Consider the following 20,193-nt stretch of genomic DNA (forward strand, 5'->3'; position numbering starts at 1 on the left):
TTTCACCTTCGCTCTGACTGACCCGATATACGTAATTTTGGAAGACCACGCTACGCTACGCTCTCCCGACATTTTCCTTGTCCGTTCTGTTCTTCACATTTGGTCTGTGCGAGTGCAAAATGCACTCCCTGCTGCGTTGGCTAGTCGTGTCTAGCATTGTCTTTACTCACCGTCTGAGCCTTTGTTTTGTTTTATTGCATGCCTATCGTTACTCTCCTATTGTGTGTCTTGGCCGGTGTTGGACTTTCGTCTGTCCTCAGCTGCTTAGGTAGTTTTTATCCTCGACGTCAATAAGTAATGTTGTGTTATAGCTGGAGTGGTGCCGCACTTACTTCATGTAAGGCTGGTCTGCACTAGGAGAGCCGATAGGCACCACATTGTGCAGTGTATTCCGGACTTCTTCCCAGCCATTCTCCTTTCAGATTCTGAGCAATCAGCTCAAAATATATGTCTGCAGTGTCTTCATCTGCCTAGGCTTCAACACTGCCACGTGCAAACCAGCGCAATGAAAAATCCATAGCCTAGGCGGCAGCATTAATCAAATCAAGATTGTATCAAAGACCACCAGCATAGACGGATCCCTTGGTAATCTGGCAAGTGCCCCCCTGGCGTTCTTATATTGATTGTCTGACATTCATTTCTGTGTTTACTCTTCCCACGCAGTCTAAAGGATACTGTCTGATAGTCCTCCTTTGGCTCAAGCTACATTTGGATTGGGCAGTAGCATAACCGCGTCGTAATTCTAAGGCATTGGACACCTGGTCCGCTCTCCGCTCTGTCAGCTGGTGCGGGTGCTAAACCTTCTGTTTGCGGATATTAAGTCTCCAGCAAATCGGTTCCTCTGTCGTGGCGAAACGCCAAATGGTGGAAATGGAAATGTATTTGAAGACTATGCCAGCAGGGCGGCCACATCCACGCCCCACCTCCAATGAGACCTCATTCTCTATCATTGCCGCCTTTTCTTGTCGTTAAGATGTAATTGGTTCTGATTTGATGTTTAAAGTAGTCTCAACGCCAGTCGCAATCATGGAGCTTAAATTGAATCCTTTATTGACATTGCTTCGAGAGCAAAGGAAGGATGTGAGGAGGTGGTTCAAAGGGCAGATAGTTCATTCTGTTTCCGTGTGGGCGGTATACAGTGAAACAAGTTCTATAGCGAAGCTTTAGACGACCACGATTTCAATCAATTTCAAGGCGCCTGCGTCAAAAAAAAAAAAAAAAAAAAAAAAAGGTATCCAGAATAAACCGGCGGTTGCAACGACGACGGCATTATAGGACTTTTTCGAAGTCAACGGGGAAGGGAAAAAAAAAACGTCTTTAAGGGACAAAAAGAGACGTCCCCGGACAGGCTCGAACTGTCAACCTCCTGATACCCGAAGTTATTACTTCTTAACAGTCAGACGCGCTAACCAGTTGCGCCACGGAGACGAATCGTTAAAAGCAATAAATGTTGCCTAACCTATGTTTCTTACCAAATCTGTCTTCTGATAAAACAGCAATTGCCACAGGACATACCCGTGGTTTCATCAGACAGCCACCGATGGCTTGGTTTTGTGTAAACTTCGGCTCGATCCTTACTTGCAGCCGCTCATGCATGTATAGAGCGTGTATTCTCTCCTTAGGGAGAGGACCGGCACCTCTCTTCAAAAAAATATGACCGCTTTAGCTAAGTTGAGTTTTCTTATAGGGAAAAAAAGAAAACCGTCCTCGGACAGGCTCGAACTGTCAACCTCCTGATGACTAAGGACTGGATTTGACTTTTCAAATCTAGCTTCCTAACAGTCAGACGCGCTAACCAGTTGCGCCACGAAGACCGCTTATTGGTTGTCGGCGGAAGCGAATATCTATATAAATCTTGATGCTTTTTTGTTTCCAAATCTTTCTCTCTGATATACGGATGATGGCCCGCGAAGGATGTGCCGTCAAGTCAGCAGTTTGGTAGTAACATAGGTGGGATATGAATGTTTTGACCTTATCGTGGTATGGGATGAGTGTAGCTGAAACCCACTGGAAGTCTGGGCTTCTTCCGTGAAGCAGCCCTCCTTTGATACTACTATTCCTTAGGCTATATAGAAATTTATATTTTTGCTCAATCTAATACGGTGAACGTCACCTGTCATGGTTCACGCACCAATCATCAATTTTGTAACCACTAACCTCCGCCAACTGCCCATCCACCGCTAGTATACCCATCCACCTCATATGGAAGGCAAGTGAGGTTCCAACCATTCGTACCCAATGCAAAAAGCCCCAACTTAGGTCAGTCGCCAGCACTATAACCAACAAAAGTCCCAGGCCCCACTGGCTGCCCTGTGGTAGGTGTCTGATCCCTGTGGTAGACATCTATATTGTTTTCAAGCAAATTAAAACAGTAGCCCGTGCCGTTTTATCCAGGGCGAGACCATTTACCTGCCGCATCGAGCCGACAAAAACCATACAATAGCCGCATGTACGCAGCAAACACAACCCTCGATGGTCTGCACTACGCCACAGAAGACAAACGGCAAACACACAGCCTATTGCACTACCGAGTGCAAGTATGAATCCTTCGCTGGCCGCAGGCAGCCACATGGACTCGAGCAAGAAAGCACCATCAACCATGGCACCAGAGACCCTCGACCATAGAGCGCACCTCAAACTGACGCCCCAAGTGGCTCCTAAACGCTGCGCTTCTCCCAAGCCTCCATATTCCCCGATTTAGTTGTTATGGCGCGACCTGGTCCATGACCGGAAGGATTGTTGCCATTGTCTTTGCCATGACAAGCACGAGAAAGTGTGCCTGCAAGAAGATGCCCATCGCGAAACCGCTCGCACGCCGGTTTAAGAGGCTTCACTCACCCTAGCAGAATTCTGCCATACACTCTCTTGCCCGGGGAAGCTTGGGTGGCTTCCTACTAGGGAAAGAGTGATCCAGATGTACGCCAACACACCGTATCTGCTCAGCATAGAACCCAATCATCCATGAGCCCTCTCCTAGATTTGATTACACCGACGAAACCTCGTGGGGCGGAGGACAATTGAATAGCCAGCCGAGCCTGGAAGTACCGTATCTGTTATCGAGGAATGGCGGCAATATTGTCGCATTAGCACGCTGCGCCTGCCAGGATGCTACCTCTCCCCTATGGCACGAGTAGTGTAAAAGCCCAACTGGGAACAAGAGGATGCTGGTGTAGTGCAATTCAAGGATATAGCACCATGGTCATGGTGAGCCTACTCACAGAGGTGAGCATCTTTTCGCTCGCTGGTTGAGGTCATGGTCGTAGGAGGTGAAGCGCTGTCGGCGGAATCCCAACAATTCATGCCGAGTTCGTCTCGCTTCCTCCTTTCTCGGTCACACAGGCTTTCCGTGGCCTCCAACCCACAAATATCCCACAAACTCCATACCATCAATTATGGCTCTATAAAAAACTGACTTCGAGGCTACGCATGCGATACCGCAATAGGACCAACTTCCCACCAAGGTATGCACCCCACCCATCCTTGTCTTACTGAGTCTGTTATCCTACAAACAATGCTGCCATAGAACACTAAAGCTCAAAGCAGCCCATAACAGAAAAGAGAGAGACTGTCAGCTCCAGAATATCCGCTCCAAACGATAACAGAATCTCAAATACCTCACCCCAGCCTTCAAGTTCCACCCAGGTCTAAAAAAACCACTCATTACCACCACTTATTGACCTTTAAGCTGAGATTTACGAGAGACGCCAGACGGCTTCCAAGATCAAACAAGGGAACGATGCGGAGAGAACTGTTCACGTAAGGCTCTGCCTACAGAGTACAGTTTACCCAAGTCCCCGGATAAAACCCCTCCAAAGGAACTAGGTGGGAGACATGTCATTGAACTTGGAGCCGCACTCCGAATGAGCAGACCGATGGGGTTCTATAGTCCGAGCACCGGCAGGGATCGCTCTTCCCTACCTACTTCAGATTAGCAGGGGCAACAACCTTAACCAACTTTAGGCCACCGCGGCCGTACGTATGCGGCTCAGGACCGTAATTTGTTACAGTTCCGAACAGATTGAAAGCGCGAGAACCTCTACAATATTTGGGATATTTTAAGATTGTCGATCCCAGAGTCCGCGTTGATCCAAAACCTCTGCCCTTGCTGATTCGCCCCGATCGGATTACTCATTCTAGCCAAGCACTTGGCACCCTGTCTGAAACCCTCGGAGGCTAGGCTTGGACCCTGATCAACCTCGCCAGGAGATTTCTCAAATGTTGCTACCTGCGTGAACATGCAGTTGTTCGCGCACCTGCTGCGAGTGGCAACCGCTCTCCTACTACCAATTGGTGGGTGACAAGTTCTTCCAACAGCCCTCGCCAGCCTCAATGCTAACCTTCTCAGGAACCGTCGCCCAGGAATGCTCAAGCCGCGAGAACTATACGGCTCGCAACCAGACAGAGATCGACACGATTACCCAAAACTGCACCACAATCGTGGGCGAGCTTGGTCTTGTTGACTGGTCTGGGCCGCTAACACTACCCAATATCACACGCATCAGGAGTATCCGAGTCTACTCTGGCGACATCACTGCCATTGAGCTCCCTGCTTTAACATACCTGGGTAGTGATCTGCTCCTCACGAACCTGCCTTCGCTGCGTAGAGTATCTTTGCCTGAATTACAGCATATCGAAGGACTCTACGTAGACCTCGTGGGCAATGCACCGGAGCTGCATATTCCAAGATTGACTAATGCATCGTCCATTTATCTACGAGGCAATTTTTCAGAGTCCGTTGGCCACTGCAAGTGACGAGCCATGCACTAACAGGGATGCAGTCAATCGTTTCATTCCTTGCGCAATGTTGAAAAGAAACTCGATATTTGTAACGCCGTCAGCTGCGGATACTATTCCCGTATGAACGCATTCACCTCAATGCGTCTCTCATTCCCGTCCCTTGAGCGTGCCGGTAGCCTCATAGTTGGCGGGAACGTGTCAAGGTACGCTCTGTTCTGCGATTTTGGAAATACCGGCTCATTCTAGTATAGCCTGTCACTGCCTGAACTCACCACCCTTACCTGCAATGATTGTGACTGGGTGGCGCTGCATCTGAAGCTCTACGGCTCCTCACGATTACCAGTCAACCTCCCCAAGCTCGCTAATACAAACGGATCTCTCTATATCCGAGGGGATATCGACTCGTTTGTCCTCCCCACCTGCCACTATCATCCGTTTTACTCGTGAAATTGAGTCCCAAGGCTAACAGGGGTTTATCCCAGAATATCCCTTCCCTCCCTGCGAGAATACAACCGCGAGCTCATTATGACTCCCTACGAGCCGCTAGATATAACTCTACCCGTGGAGCGAGCAGAGGATTTTTCGTTCACGGGTAATGTCTCGAGGTAAGGCTCGCCAATCCCGGACAGGCAACCAGGACCGGTTAACTAATTGTGAATTTTTGGCTGCTAGCATTAAGCTCCCCAGTTTAACGGATTTCACCCGTATATATATTAACTCAGATCTTGATTTCGACTGCGACGCGCTCTGGAAGGATCTCGAACAGACAAGCGGGCCGCTGAATGAGAGTAGCAAGGAGGAGTACTTTCAGTGTTCGGTGGGCGTGTCCTGGCAGCCAGGAGGCTCGCAGGCGGCCACAGCTGTTGCTGCGCTTGGTCTTGGTTTTGTTATGGGACTCTTAATATGAGTATGCGTTTAAAGGGTAAGTAAGTATTATTATCATCATCTTGGTTATTGGGTAGATGGAATATATACGGGAATATCTATGATAGAATTAAATAACCAATGTATAGCTGGTTACATACAGGCTTCTAGATGTCGTGATGTTCTTTTTAGTGATATCATGGCTGGCGAGCGCTCTAGAAACATATGTCTCGTTTCACAAATTGGATAAAATGTATGGAATGGTATGATACTAGATTCATATACAGCCAAACCTCGAGAGAGAGCTAAATACTATATCAATGATCGAAACCAAGTATTACCCATCAAGATAAACCCACACGCCAGCCATGCCATGCAAGGACAAAACCCAAACCCGAACCCAACTCCAATTTCTAATAATAATCATTAACCTCCTACAGCCACAAATACAGAAGCTCAAAGAACACAGCTAGGCGCATCAATAAGAGTTACGTCTCATCCCAAAGCCCGAATACGGGTAGATCCTCAGCCATGTAGAGAAGCCCGTTATCAGATAAGATCATATCGGAGAGCGGCGTGTGACCATCGCCGTCGCCGGTCTCAGCACCTGCCCTCCGGGATGCTGACGCCGAGGCTCCGGCACCAGCCAAGGGCATACCCATGGAGCCGCCCGGGGAGAAGTTTACGGGAATTCCCGTTGTGGTGAGAGTAGAGATAGCCGAATCGAATGGGAGTCCGGCGGTGGTAGTACCACAGAGCGCGTCCCAGATGCTGCTGTCATGTGGCGCGAGGGTTGTTAAATCAGGATGTTGCGACGGGATGGGATTATCTGCTTGGGGTAGCTTGTTCGGGGATAGAGGGGACGGGGCTGCGATTTCGCCTGGCCGGCGGGCAGAGGGTATGGTATCTGGTGTGGGTGATAGTTCATCTGCACTAGCGGGCCCGACTTGACCGAAGAGCTGTTCGACCTGTCTGCTGCGGCGTTCCATCCATTGCCGACTACGGCGGCCCACGTACTCGGATACTGCAGCCCGGAGATACCTGATAATCTGAAGGAAACGGCAAGAGTGCGGGTCATGAGGGACAAACAGTTCAAGGAATCTCTCGGCCTTGTTCATGCCTTCTCCGAGCGGGAGGAGGTTGTCGTAGTCGGCGAAGAAGGCGGCGCCTAGCACGACTGCTGAGTTGAAGACGGAGTTAATTAGGAAAGGAAGACGGCGCGGGAGAGCTTCGTATCGGGCGAGGCCCTCTACGATGTCGAGGCCGCGCAGGGCAGAGTAGACGCAGGCGTCGGCGAATAATGATAGGCGGGATGTACCGTTTCTGGATTCGGGGGCTCCGGCAGAGCCTTTCTTGCTTTTCACATATTGTGATACCCAGAAGATGAGAAATGGGCGGGTCAAGAGAATGATCGACCAGTAGTACGACCCGAAGACATGCGCTGCAGCCAAGCTTTCCTCTAGCGTTCTGGATTCCAATCGGTCTCTTTGTAACTGTAGGAATGTGGGAAGAGTCCTGACCCAAGCTCGATGCTGATTAGAGATGTTCTCGGCAAGGTTAATCGAGACCACCTGTCGCATGTACACTTCGGTGAGAACTCGCTCGAAAATGCGACAGAGCGAAATCACAGTGGTAGATACTTGGTCTTGGGGAAGATGTGATTCTTTTCGGCTAACCTCATCCTCGCGCAAGTCATAGTCGAAATCCGACGTGGCGGGTGGACGTCCTAGGGATGCACTGAGGAAAAGATCCATCATGCGAAGGCTCTTCCACACTCGTTCCCGGGCCCTTCTTTCCCGCGTGGTGAACAGAGAATTTGCATCTCTTCGGTGTATACCCACTGCATATGCAGCCCGTAGCGCGATACCTAGATTCATAAAGGCACCATTTCGACGACAAGCACCAAGCATATACATGGATATCAGAACATAGGACTGGATCGTGTATAAGCTGGGAGTCTCGGTGAAAGCGGAGAAAGCCAGCTGCCGGCCGCTGACAAAGTATCGCTCCGCTTGAGCCTGGTTGGTGTCGGATACCTGGGCGCCAATGGCGAGGACAAGATAGAAGATTGAGCTGACCGTGTCCTCGTCTCCCGTCGGATTTCCAATCCAATTGGCGAGCCGCGGGTGAAATTCCTCGAGGTCAAACAGATCGAGCAACGGACTGGTAGCCAAAACATACTGACGGGCGAGCCGTTGCGCCTCATCATTACTTGGAGGCTGAGCCAGCGGCCCATTCTGCGTGGCTGAGCTGCTCTGGAACGCCTCGAGCATTGAATGACGCGACGTATCCTCCGTGAACTCGCACCGTCCGATCGATTGAGACACAATACGCCGAACACTCTGTAAAAACGACAAGCTGGCGGAGTCCCCGATATACATAAACTTCCCCTGGCCATCCCGCAGCAATCGCGCGACCTTCGGCACAGGTGCCGCTCCTCCATCCTTATCCTCCTCAACTTGTTGCTCTAGATTTGCGCTTGTGTCCTCGAGTGAGTTGAGCAGGTGATCCATGGCCGTGCGCCGCTGTGGAGTGGAGACTAGATGCTCGCTGAGTAACATTGCTTCTTTAGGATCATTGCCGGGCCGGAGTAATCGAGCAGGCTTGTCCGAGAAGTGGCATTCGGCTTCTTTGCGCCGCTGGATGCATATCGTGCAGGGTTGTTCCCCGTTGCATTTTTGCTTCCTTCTCTTGCAGCTGTCGCACGCCCGTCTGCACCGGAGACGGGCCCCGGCAGCTGTACTGGCTCGAGGCATTGGCGTTGTCTGATTCAAGTGTGTCTTCGTTGGTCGTCCGCGAACCTGCGGCCAATGCGGGGGATGGTGCGGCGATTAGTAGGCGGCTGACAGAAGGCCTATTCGGCTACTTCGAGATAAATTGTTGCGCATCTCTTGTCAGTAAAGCAGGTAGTTAGCGCATATTGCATGTCAAGCAAATCACAGTCGATAATCAAGCTGGGAGTTGTGCTGGGTGAACTTGCGGTGCCTGGCTTCCTGGCTTCCCCGGACTGTGGAATATCGGAGCTTGGCATATGCCTGAGGCATGAAGATTGACATTCAAAGCCTGAGGCAGACTTTGCTCTTACACCATCACAACCCTTATATTCCTGCAAATATCATGGCTTGTCACATTAAGAAATCATGTTCAAAGGCATTGACTCAGTCTTGATAAGGTACAGCAGCTAAGGTACAGCGCGACTGAATTTTGTTTAAGCTACTGAGCAGTTTCCACCAACTCACTCAGCCCGAAAAGACACAAGCCGTCCGAATGTATCTGCAGTGCCCCAAATGCCGTGGCGCAAACCAGACAGCTGAACAATTTGACTATGATCGACGAACAGATTGACGTCGATGCCAAACTCTCGAATGTACCAAGTATAGACTTGGGGATCTGCTGCTTCAAACATAACCCGTTCAGGCGGAAGCTCCTTCATGATCTTAGACACTACGTCCGTCCTCCATGACTTGACGTTCTCTGTGATACCCTCCGACTCAATCATCAGACGCTCCACACCCGCATCCAAGAACTTCCGTCCCAGGTTCACCAGTTTTCCAGGGTCGGACGTGCCGAGTGACTCGAGACCAGCCGCCGAGGTATCGCCGCCGGCCCCAAACTGAATTCCTAGCTCGGGTTTCGCCTTTAGGCCGTACGAATGAACTTTATCGACCAGACGAAGCCAGTCGTCTTCAGGAATCGAGAGGAATCCGGACGAAAGCTCAATAACATCGAATCTGTGGTGCAAAGTCAGAACCCGGAATGGAACAAGGTTGAGCATGACAAACCCAAGGTCTTCGCATTTGGTGAGGTACTTGTCAAAGACTGAGGTTGGGTCTGGATGAGTGAGGAGATGCTCGGCCCATCCGCCCTAAAACCAGCTAGTGAGAACCTGTCTCGTCAGATGTCCAGATGGTACCAACCGTTGAGACATAGACGCTGTGTTCATGTGCAAGGTCGATTAATTCTCTCAGCGGCTTTTCTGGGAAGAGAGAGAAAGAGCCACCGGCAAATTTGAGTCCATCTACATGTGTGCCCATCCTGTATCATCATTAGGCGGCTAGGCCCCACGAGAATTCGAGACTCAACACTTACGTCTCGAGAATATCGGCAAGATATCTCTTACCCATAACCTAGAACCACGAGTCAGCCTTGTTGCTTGCCTCAGCTGTTGGCCAGCATTCAGCTAGCACGTACTGTGTAATAAGGACCTCTAATCTCAGTTACTCCCTGTGATCGCGGCTTCTTTGGTCGAGGATTTGACCGTGCAAATCCAAACCCGTTAGACTTGTCTTGAAGCAGGATAGCTGCTTTCTTGGAACCAGGGGCAGTGGTTGAAAAGCCCTTGGACCACATCATCGGTGCAGCAGCCCTCTGGAAAGTCGACCCCTGGGCCTTTCCCGACGAAAGAGCAGTGGCTCGAGTTATGGGGGACAGCATCGTGGCTCTTTTTAAGTTTATGTCACGATGATTTTACGGTAAAGGTTCGGTTACTTGAAGTCAATTGATAGGTGCGCTGCAACTAAAGTAAGCTGTAGTAGAGAGTCTCAGCTTTGACATTGATGATTCTGCTAGAGAGATAAGAAGGGAATATAGAAAAGGAGTCGTTACAGCTGCATAAATTAGGTGAGTGACCTGTTTCATCATACGTACATCATCCACCCCCCAAATAGCTATTTCCGAGGGTGGCATGAAGGTGAAATAATAGCATTGACTTGATAATAGCAATAAATGCGATGATGTCATGATGTGCTTGAGAAACAGATGCACGGTGTGCAGAAGCTTCAGGGGCCGTCATGGATGCTAAAGTATAAATCATTTCAGGAACCAAAACCAATTTGGCTCTCCTGAAGTATACAGCCGTGAGTGAGTCTGGTATGCCGTGCCGAGCTTGGCCAGACTAATTGTTCCTGCAAAAGAGAACATATGTTCATAACTTTATGCAGATGATCTTCGGCGTTCGGAACTTCGGAAAAAGTGTCGGAAGATCGGACACTGTTAAGGCCGGGGTAGTGAATGGTAAGCTGGTAACGCTCGGTATCTGATACACCACATGACTTCGATATCCAGAGAACTAATGACTGAGGATGTAAGATGGATCAGATTAAAGCTCCATGATTTGTCCACGAGCGCTTATTCAAGGGTGCAGACAAAGCAAAGGGTGAGTTATTGAAACCTTGTAATGCACTTTAATGGTTGATAATGGTAATGGGCGTACCAGCCTTATGAGGGAATACGGCCGTGTCCGTGATTACCAGCTGATCGGTTCCACTCACACACGACCTCTTGCCGCACTAGTTCAACGTGGATCGTCTGGACCTTTAGGTAATTTATAGGCCTGAACCAAAAAACAGAGATACCTAGATATCTGAAGATACGAAGTCTATTGCCGCAGAGAGGCTCGAGCCGGGTATCTTCGGTTCCAGCAGTCAAAAGTGCTCGAGCTACTCGAATCAACTCGAGTCAACAAACGAGCTTGAAGAGTGTTGGCGCCTAACCTGGAGGGGGAAAAGCTAGCTGCAGACTGTAGACAGCTGTAGACAGCTGACTGAGACATGGGAAGCTTGGAAGGGTACATTTCCCACTTGCAGGTTGCAACCCTGGTAACCTTACAGGGTCATAAGGCTGTCGATCTCCACCGTATCTCGGAAGCAGGCAATCGCCGAATGGCAGCTTCTTATCCCAGACTCCGGTTCATCCGGTCCTTGTGTTTTTGCAGCTCTGTAGGCAACGATGCCTTGTTTATCCCGTCTCCCACACGCACCCATGCACTCGCTCACTGGCTGACCCCACCTGCACGCTTTGTGACATGGAAGCATCCGCGGCCGGTCTGTTCTTTTCAGCCGGGACCCTGAGTGCAGTAGTACAAATATTAATAGTCGCGTGTCCACGTAGGGAGAAAGAGGGAAGCAGCAGCTGTCCGTGACTCCGTAATCATTATCAGTCAGCTCTGCGCTCTGGCCGCCATCAGGCATCAGCTCGTTTCTCCCCTCACCGGTCAAGCCGGGCCCTTCGTTTGTCCAAAAGGTGATGCCGACTTGGTCCTGCGACCGTGATCCCCATCCCTGCGGCTGTCTTCTGCTTTCCCCTTATCATTAAGGCCGACATTCTCCACCCTCTTTTCCAAGGCTGCTGCCAGAAACACAGCACACCATGGGCGCCGGAGCTATTTTGGAACCTCTGGTGGTCATCGTCTTGCTTTTCGGCGGCACTTGGATCAACCGTACCGCTGGCTCGTTTCCTCCCTCACGTCGTGCTCGCCGCAAATCTGTTGATCGTTACCGTGGTGTTTCACCGGATTCGATCGAATCGGGCCTTTGTTCGCCCACGTCCAAGGATGGCCTCTTGAAAGACCGACCTTTATCTCCAGCCAGCTCTCACTGCGGGCATGAGTCATGGCGTAAGCGAAGAATCGGGATACTCTTATGGACCACCGAAGTTACCTCTCCGAATACTGTTGTTTTCCAAGACCGTCTTCTCAGTCGGCTGCTACGCAAGTTGCCTTTCCTGGCCGAATGTTGGTACTGGGCGTTGGTGTACTGGGTATGGTTATTACAATTCCTCTTTGATTGACGAGGTCTTGACGAGAACTTGACGAGAACAAGGCTAACTCGGCCGGTAGACATACCAATTAGGAAGAGCATTCACGGCCGTAACCTTACAAGAAGGCACGGTCGATGTAGCGAGAAAACATGCGCTTAAGCTTATCGAAATCGAACAGGCCCTCGGGTTGTTCTGGGAGGTTCCGATCCAGCAGTTCTTCCTCCGGCACCCGTTGCTCATGAAATGGACCAATTGGATCTATTCGTTTATCCATATCCCTGGAACAATCGCATTCTTAGTTTGGCTATATTACTATACAATCACGAGAAACCATTCCGATGAGCCCCAGTCTGGCAAGCCCCGAGGGACGGCAAGTGGCTCACCTGCTGGGCCGCTTCTCTATCAAGCCCGCCGACGAACATTAGCTGTTTGCAATCTCCTCGCATTTGTTGTATTCACTCTATGGCCCTGTATGCCGCCTCGCCTGCTAAGCGATGAGAAAGTGCAAGGGCCCGAGGGAAAGCTGGCACGCAGCTTTGGCTTTGTGGATACCGTGCATGGAGCCGAAGGCGCGGGCAGCGTGTGGACTGAGAACAGGTTCTGCAATCAATATGGTGAGTTGACCCTTTTTTTGCATCCAGTCAATTACTAAGACTCTTCGTCAGCTGCTATGCCCTCTCTGCATTTTGGGTATTCCCTCATGATTGGACTCACCATCATGACAATCCCGCTGCCTGCTCATCATCGCGTCTCGACTCGAGTTCGAATCGGCCCATTTGGTGCCCAGATTCCGTCCCGTCAACGCCTGGTCTGTCTATTCCTTGGCTTTGCATACCCGTTCATGATTCTCGCCGCCATTGTCGCTACTGCGAATCACTTCATACTCGATGCGGTCGCTGGTGCGATAGTATGTACGCTCGGCTGGAAGTTCAACAGCGTTCTGCTGAACCTGCTTCCTGTGGAAGACTACTTCCTTTGGCTAGTCCGGATACACAAGCCTGAGCCAGCAGAAATGGCAGGACCATTGGATCTCGAAGAATGGACTGATGAAATAGAGGCTGAGACTGCCTGAAACATAGAAGAGGAAGGCCAGGCACGTTTAATATGTGCTGTAATTTTCGATGATACCCCTCTCTTGTCATGACTGTCATGTTTTCACCTTGGGTGAATCTTCTTCACCTAACAAATATCCTTAGGGTCTCTCTTTTGCCCTATCCTTACGAGGGGTATTGTATAATTAGGCATCCTATCGGAGGATCTAATATAATGAGACAAAGGGATGATGATATGATTGCTCGGTCGGTTCTGTTCTGTTCTGTTTAAACATCTCTGAACGTCATTCGGATCTATCGGTTAAGTACTTGCTGCACCATTGTCCTTGAAGAGAACAAGTGCAAGCCTATTGTGAAGTAGGCTGTGCCTGATAAGCTCATTCGATTTAAGGAGGGTCGGCTTGTTTGCGTTGAAGTACTGTGCTTCTTAGTATGCGAGGAGAACATCTATCCAACAAATAAAATATCAGAATATTCTGAAGCTAGCAGGAGCCCTAAAAGAACAAGCCGTTTTGGACCGAGACAGTTGGATCAAAATGACTATGTTTGTGAGCTTGAAGACGCTTACATTTTGCGTGTCTCTCGCATCATTAGTATTTGAAGGGAAACCACTTCCGTCATCTTTCCCCTCAATGTTGAACTGAGTCGGGTTCACGATTCAAGGCGCCTCCCACAAGGCCCATCTATTACCCTTCCGCCCGCGGTTTTAGCATCGTTATATTAGGAGCCAGGGAGTTTTAACAATCTCTCTGCCGCCGGTACAAGCTCTGACATTCGCTTCTTGTCACCGAATACATACAGTAGAGATAGGTTTGCAGTTCACCTCCCTTGCGAGTCCTGGCTTTGGAAAAAGTCTCTAACTGTCCTTGACAGATATCTACCCAGTTAGACGAACTGTTTTGTCGCGACGCTCATCACTCTTCCAACACTCAGCGCGTGTGCAAGGATACGCGTCGGTTCCGGCTTGAGAACGGCTTGACCTTCTGGACAACCAGATTATCCAACTGATACCAGCTAGAAACCTGAAAGAAGTTACGTGCTTCTTTATTCTATCATTCACTTGGGCCGATTATCTGGCGTCATTTTGCGGCTCTCCGCGATTCTAAGGAAGCTGGCTGAAGCTCCTACTGCACCACTCGGAATTTGTGTCAATTTTCCAGCGACAGGACTTTACCGCTGCAATACACCCCAGCCGTACTCACTACGTTCAGCGTCTCTACTTTATATAAGTGTTCACCGGCTTGGGAAAAGGACACTTTGTGGCTACTTTCTGCTGCTACAGCCGGCAAGTGTTCGTATCCCAGTTCGCGGAGCCCACGCTAACTTTTCAGCAGAGAGAATTTTCTGAAATATCGGAAAATTAAGTGCTTGGCTCTGAGAGACAAGAAAGTGAAGCTCGTGCGTGGATGAAATTGTTCTGTTGCTCTCCTTGATCGTTGCGTCATTTTACGGGCTGCGAGCGTCCCTTTTCCAGTGCAACGCGTTGTCGACTTCCCGCCTCCCGGCGTCGCGACCTTCTCCACCACTTTCTCTCCCACCGAAAACCACCTCGACCCTTCCACCATCTCCTGCAGGAAGGCCTTGGCTTCGTTCCCATCAACCAAGACCCTACCTGCTTCTTTAATATAATATTGAATTCGGTTGCGCAAGATGGCTGAAGCCAATACCAACTCCCCGGCGCCTGCCCCGGATTCTGGTGAGGCGCCTGTTGAGCGCGCTTCTGCGGAGCTCAAAGCTAGCCCACAGGAGTCGGCGTCAGAGCCCACCAAGGAGAACACAAAGAAGGACGCCAATGGCGCGGATGGAAAGCCCGCTGGTGAGTGCAGTTTACGCTTGTTCAGGGCCTACTTTCTGCCGATGTCAGATGGCGATCGCGTGTACCTATGCTGTACCCTGTGTCGGGTGGCTTGGCTAACTTGTTATGCGTCATACAGAAAGCGCGCCCGCTCAAGATGATAAAAAAGAATCTTCCGATGACACCGCTGACAAAACTGAGGCGCCCGCAGAGCCTGCCGAGGCGAAGAAGTCCGACGAGGGTGCTGCTGCTTCAGCAGATGCTGAGCCCGCTGCCGCACCGGAAGCCAACGGAGCACCGTCATCGACCAAAAAGGCGTCCTCTAAGCGCAAGTCTACGGGCGGAGATACCAAATCGAAGCTCAACCGCAAGAAGTCGATGAGCCGCATCACACATTTGGATGCCAAGGCTGGCGAATACTACCTCGCGCGTCTTCGCAGCTTCCCCCCCTGGCCCGCCGTCATCTGCGACGAGGAAATTCTTCCGCAGAGTCTTCTAAGCTCGCGTCCCGTCACCGCTCGGCGACCCGATGGAACCTATAGAGAAGACTACGCCGATGGTGGTAAGCGTGTCGCCGAGAGAACATTCCCTGTCATGTTCCTCCAGACAAATGAGTTGTACGTGGAGCTTCTCTCTAGGACATTTCATTTCTGATATTTCCGATGCTAACGTCTCAATAGCGCTTGGATACCCAACACTGACCTTTCTCCCCTCGACCCTGCTGCTTGCAAAGACATATCAGAGAAGGGTAAATCCAAGGCGCTTGTGGCTGCTTACAATGTCGCCGCGGAAAACCATGATCTTGCGTACTTTAAGAATATGCTCGCCGACCACCAAGCCGCAATTCAGCAGGAAGAAGAAGAGAGAGAAGCTCAGGAGGCCGCTAAGGCCGCCGCAAAGGCCGCAAAAGAAGCCAAAAAGAACAAGAGAAAGAGCATGGAAGTCCGCGATGATGTGGAAATGGAGGATGCAGATGAAGAGAAGCAGCCAAAGAGCTCCAAGAAGAGGAAGAAGGACGCTGAGGCCGAGGGCGACGACAAGGTCAGAACACCGCCCTCAATCGTATAGCTGATGCTAATACCACATCTAGCCTGCTAAGACGCCCAAGACTGGTACCAAACTGAAGCTCACCACACCAAAGAACCCGGCTGAAGAGAAGAAAGCGTCCGGCTCTGCCAAGGCGAAGCAGAGCACCAGCAAGAAGGGGAAGAAGGCCGCTGCAAGTGAGGACAGCGACGAGTCGAGCCCCGCGCCTAAAGAACCAGAGCCCAAGGTCAACCTAGAGGAGGCCAAGAAGAAGAGGGAGAGGGAAGGTATGGTTTGACCCAACGTCATTGTGAAGACGAAACTAACAGCCTCCAGTTCTATTCATTCGCCACCGCCTCCAGAAGGGCTTCATTTCTCGTGACCACCCGCCCAAGGAGGAAGAGATGTCCCAGATGTCCGGCTATTTCACCAAGCTCGAGAAATTGAACGATCTTGAAGTGTCCATCATCCGTGAGACCAAGATTCACAAGGTACTTCGGATGATTATCAAACTTCCAAACATCCCGCGCGACGAGGAATTCGACTTCCGCAAGCGCGCTCTAGACATCCTTTCCAAGTGGAAGAACGTCCTCGACAGTGACCGTGCAACACCCTCTCAGGAGAAGGAGAAGGAGAAGGAGGAGAAGCCCAAGTCCAACGGTGTCCACAAGGAAAAGGAAGGTAGTGCCGAAGCGCCGGTCAAGGCTTCTGAATCCAAGTCCGAGAAGGAGGATGACACCAAGCTCGACACCCCGGATCAGGATACACCTATGCCTGACGCCGATGAGAAGACCGAGGAAGCACCGGCGCCTGCCAAAGGCGAGGATGAGAAGGTAGAGTCTGCTGATGCTGCAGGTGAGACGGGAAAGAGTGAGAAGAAGGAAACGGAGACGGACACGGAGAAACCGGCCGAGGACAAGGCCGAGGACAAGAAAGCAGATGAGAAGACTGCTGAAGCTGAAACTGCGGCGTAAGGCTGCCAGCACGATAAACCTAACCACCCACCTACTACACCCTACTATTTACGTGCATGGCATGGCAATTCTTGGTTGGTACGCTGATGAGATACTCTCCTCGCTTTCTTTGTTTCTGCTTTTCTTTCCATATCGAGTCTCCTACCGTATTGTAGGTATGTATGTGTGCGCACGAGTCTGTATCTTTCATCTTGCAAGGTAGTTTAGTCCAGTACAGTCCAGTCAGTCCAGTTTAGTTTCTCCGCCGTTAGTTCCCCGAATCGCTCTTATACTCGTTATTTGTTTCCACTTATGTCTCGTGCTCTGAAAAATATTGCTTGATTACTTACCCATGTGCAGTCCCTCAGCCGCGCTTTGTCTGGTGGTCGCTTTCTTTGGGTGGCTGCAATATTTAGATTTCCGCGAAGGCTAAGGGGGAGCTAGCTATCTGCGCAATGAAAAGCCTTGCGAATGATCGTATTAAACTTGAATACCACTGCTATAGAAGTGCAAGTAACGAAGGGCATTTTTCCGCATCGTAAAGTTTGCTGACCCGAGAATCCACAAAATGAAACACAAGAGAACAAGTTCGAAATATCAATTCGAAACATGAAAGAGGACGCGGTGATGAGATATTCTATTATTATTAAGACGAAGACTAGGAAAAAGCATGCGATAGAGGGCGACAACCGACCAACTGGCGAAAACCAGAGAGAGAGACAGACACGGACACAAAGATGGGGAGAAGGAAATTGGTAGAGCTTCCAAACACCTGATTGCTACTCAAACATCGTATATTGGAGTCGTTCTATGTTCGGGCACGCTTTCGTCGCTAATTACATTGCCAACCAACCAATACAAGCTACGCAGGTCCTTATAGCCAGAGCCCTGGACATAGAGGTGTGCATTTGGGTTTAACAATGAAGGCTTGACCGTGGCCAACTATCAATCAGGGCAATTGCCATGAAGGGCTAGTGAGACTCCTCCATCTCCTTCTACGTTTGTCCGCATGTTTCGATACCAGCCGCTTAGAGATTACTGTAAATCTAAACTTGCTTTTAGATCAAGCTCAACAGCTGTCAAAAAGTTGATAATTGGTGGGTTTCTCTGTTGACGACAGCCCAAAACAGTGAGCACTGTTTTAGTTCGTGGCATCTGAGTGTTCGACAGAGATAGGTATAGCTGGGCATAACTGAGAGCAAGACAGTCACGTGTAGAATTGGGTCCCCCTCTCTGATTCGGGTGGTTCAATGAAGCTAGATGTTGCTGATTGGTTTGATAGCGTTGAATGGCTTACTTTCTTGCTCTTTATACAGTAGGTGTTCGTTTCCTGGACATACCGAACCAAGTCGTATTGCAGTCAAACAACGGAGGGTGCATTGACGCGGTTTAGACCACACAAGGAAGCAGGAGGGTGACGTCTGACTATCAGCTTAGGTACGATATCACACATAAAAAGACGCAGTATACAAGCGTAGAGGGCTCGCGCTGTAGAATTGTGTCTATGTCTATACCGGTCCGTACCTATACTTAAGAGAACAAGCCATCCATGAAATCAGCAGGATCAAGGCTGCGAGCCGTCCTTATCAAAGCAACAATATGCAAGTGCGTAACGATGAACAAACCCTCAGTTAATGCGGAGAGGATAAAGAAAAGCAGTAACAATGCTACTCCTCCACAGCAATTATAACCAAAACAGCGATATCGTCGACCTTTCCGCCGCGGTAATGATCACCAGGGTAATAGCGTTGCGCTTCTTTCGCGAAGGGGCTGTCGCGGCGGGGATCCAAGCTTGCCAGTTTCGCCTCGCCGGCAATGGAGGCAGCAAGAAGAGATTGCAGGGTATAAATGTGGTTGTTGGGATTGGAGACAATGGTGGATTTATTTGAAGTTGATTTTGGCATTGCTGAGGGAACAAGGGTGGCGACACCCTCTGCACCAGTGAGGCGATCAAGGGTTTCACGGTCTGCCGGGATGATTCCGGTGTTGGGGGATGTAGAAGCTCTCCAGGCACCTGTGTAGATCATGCGGCCGGTGACGAGTTTCAGGATGTCTTGGTTGTTGAGATTATCAAAGACGCCGTCTGTGGCCAGCATAAGGACATCACCATGGTGCATATGGAGTGTTGTGGTGTTTGCGTCGCGTGGAAAATCTTCTAGAAAACCACCGCCGAAGATGGACGCTTGTTGGCGCATGCGCTTAGGGATGATGCTGAGTTGATAGGGAGTGTTGAAGCCATGAGTCTGTGGGATTGAGTAATGGTGAACTGCGGCCTGACGGAGGAGAACAGATCCGGAATCGCCTAGGTTTGCAAGTTCAATGCGGCCGTCGTCGAGGCCTATACCTACAGACGCGGTGCTGCCGCCTGCGGGGATGGTCTCGTCTGCGACAACCCGGTCGTAGCCAGCTTGGAGAAGGTATTTTGCGCGGAGTTGCTCAGCGGGCCCGTCCCAATCCAGCGCTGTCTGAGCCATGTAATCACATAGGGCATGCGAAAAGTCTGCTGGGTCGACTCGCGACTCCGCCCACCCGCCGACGCCGTCGGCCACTGCGAAGGCAATGGTGTTATCCTTGGATGGATCACGCCGCCGGCCTACTGTGCTCACGAAGAAAGCATCCTCTCCGCTATCCGGCCGCCGTTTCCGTTTGGTCGCGGGGTCCTGCGTGTCGACGGCAACGCCGAGGGCGTCATGAAGCTCAGGGTTGAAGTTGTAGGCATTCTTCGTGGGTAGGAATCGGCGGCTCTTGCCTGATGACGAGGCCGCGACGCGGTATGATATTCGCGGAGTATACGAGTCACGTTTTGGGGTCGAATGAAAAGCTCTTGACGAATGTACTTGAAGGAAGGGGAGTCGTGTTCTCTGTAGTGGTTGCGGAGGCCGATCCTGCGGTAGACGCCGGAGAGATTGAGATCGGGCTGCAGGAGACCAAAGGATCCCTGTCAAGTTCTCGCGCGCGATGGCCTGTAGGCTACTGCCGGCTGAACCGCAGGCTCTACTGGGCCTGACCGATAAGATCATGAGCAGACTGTCAGACCGTCACCGGAGGGCCTCGCTCGTCGTTTTCGAGACCCTCCACAAGCCAAGTGCGAACGAGGAGATGGACTCGCGGGCTAAGTTCCAGCCGGCACGCCTGAAAGGCAAAAGAAGACGTTCAAATAATCGAGCCCGTCAGCGCGGCGGTATGGGAAAAGGCAAACTCAAATGCGACTAGACTTTTTACAAAATCT

The 20,193-nt window shown here is 50.6% G+C and overlaps 6 protein-coding genes across 6 annotated transcripts, besides 1 other annotated feature; 3 read left to right on the plus strand and 3 right to left on the minus strand.

Annotated features, from left to right (window-relative positions):
• Positions 1–20,193: part of a sequence feature (contig 1.22 729..276296(1)) that runs on past both edges of the window.
• ANIA_01463 (uncharacterized protein) lies at positions 4,236–5,644 on the plus strand (the record flags this gene model as incomplete). The annotated part of the gene is made up of 6 exons (XM_653975.1): positions 4,236–4,290; positions 4,346–4,730; positions 4,779–4,940; positions 4,989–5,141; positions 5,220–5,342; positions 5,425–5,644. 6 exons carry the CDS (start codon positions 4,236–4,238, stop codon positions 5,642–5,644), a joined length of 1,098 nt encoding a protein of 365 aa, XP_659067.1.
• On the minus strand, positions 6,090–8,544 carry ANIA_10192 (putative C6 transcription factor; the record flags this gene model as incomplete). The annotated part of the gene is made up of 1 exon (XM_050612765.1): positions 6,090–8,544. Exon 1 carries the CDS (start codon positions 8,355–8,357, stop codon positions 6,090–6,092), a length of 2,268 nt encoding a protein of 755 aa, XP_050468645.1. The 5' UTR covers positions 8,358–8,544.
• ANIA_10197 (phosphosulfolactate synthase) lies at positions 8,735–10,145 on the minus strand. The gene is made up of 4 exons (XM_653976.2): positions 9,793–10,145; positions 9,691–9,728; positions 9,519–9,636; positions 8,735–9,466 (listed from the first exon to the last, which is right to left on the minus strand). Exons 1-4 carry the CDS (start codon positions 10,033–10,035, stop codon positions 8,837–8,839), a joined length of 1,029 nt encoding a protein of 342 aa, XP_659068.2. The 5' UTR covers positions 10,036–10,145; the 3' UTR covers positions 8,735–8,836.
• Positions 11,514–13,658, plus strand: ANIA_01465 (phosphatase PAP2 family protein). Its single transcript, XM_653977.2, has 3 exons — positions 11,514–12,138; positions 12,218–12,752; positions 12,804–13,658. The coding sequence occupies exons 1-3, from the start codon at positions 11,749–11,751 to the stop codon at positions 13,208–13,210; spliced, it is 1,332 nt and encodes a 443-aa protein (XP_659069.1). The 5' UTR covers positions 11,514–11,748; the 3' UTR covers positions 13,211–13,658.
• Positions 14,340–16,985, plus strand: ANIA_01466 (PWWP domain protein; the record flags this gene model as incomplete). The annotated part of the gene is made up of 6 exons (XM_653978.2): positions 14,340–14,475; positions 14,525–15,006; positions 15,125–15,602; positions 15,666–16,026; positions 16,076–16,298; positions 16,348–16,985. The coding sequence occupies exons 2-6, from the start codon at positions 14,841–14,843 to the stop codon at positions 16,983–16,985; spliced, it is 1,866 nt and encodes a 621-aa protein (XP_659070.1). The 5' UTR covers positions 14,340–14,475; positions 14,525–14,840.
• ppmA (type 2C protein phosphatase PTC7) lies at positions 18,460–20,161 on the minus strand. The gene has a single exon (XM_653979.2). It carries the CDS (start codon positions 19,982–19,984, stop codon positions 18,632–18,634), a length of 1,353 nt encoding a protein of 450 aa, XP_659071.1. The 5' UTR covers positions 19,985–20,161; the 3' UTR covers positions 18,460–18,631.

This window comes from Aspergillus nidulans, chromosome VII (genome assembly GCF_000011425.1).
Source record: "Aspergillus nidulans FGSC A4 chromosome VII".
Lineage (NCBI taxonomy): Eukaryota > Fungi > Ascomycota > Eurotiomycetes > Eurotiales > Aspergillaceae > Aspergillus > Aspergillus nidulans.

Excerpts from the sequence above, each read along its gene's own strand:
- ANIA_10197 (XM_653976.2), bottom strand. The coding sequence starts at position 10,035 with ATGCTGTCCCCCATAACTCGAGCCACTGCTCTTTCGTCGGGAAAGGCC. Across the intron at positions 9,729-9,792 it reads TTAGAGGTCCTTATTACACA|GTTATGGGTAAGAGATATCT; the intron begins GTACGTGCTAGC and ends TCGTGGTTCTAG. Across the intron at positions 9,467-9,518 it reads ACAGCGTCTATGTCTCAACG|GGCGGATGGGCCGAGCATCT; the intron begins GTTGGTACCATC and ends AGCTGGTTTTAG.
- ANIA_01465 (XM_653977.2), top strand. The coding sequence starts at position 11,749 with ATGGGCGCCGGAGCTATTTTGGAACCTCTGGTGGTCATCGTCTTGCTT. Across the intron at positions 12,139-12,217 it reads ACTGGGCGTTGGTGTACTGG|ACATACCAATTAGGAAGAGC; the intron begins GTATGGTTATTA and ends CTCGGCCGGTAG. Across the intron at positions 12,753-12,803 it reads CAGGTTCTGCAATCAATATG|CTGCTATGCCCTCTCTGCAT; the intron begins GTGAGTTGACCC and ends ACTCTTCGTCAG.
- ppmA (XM_653979.2), bottom strand. The coding sequence starts at position 19,984 with ATGATCTTATCGGTCAGGCCCAGTAGAGCCTGCGGTTCAGCCGGCAGT.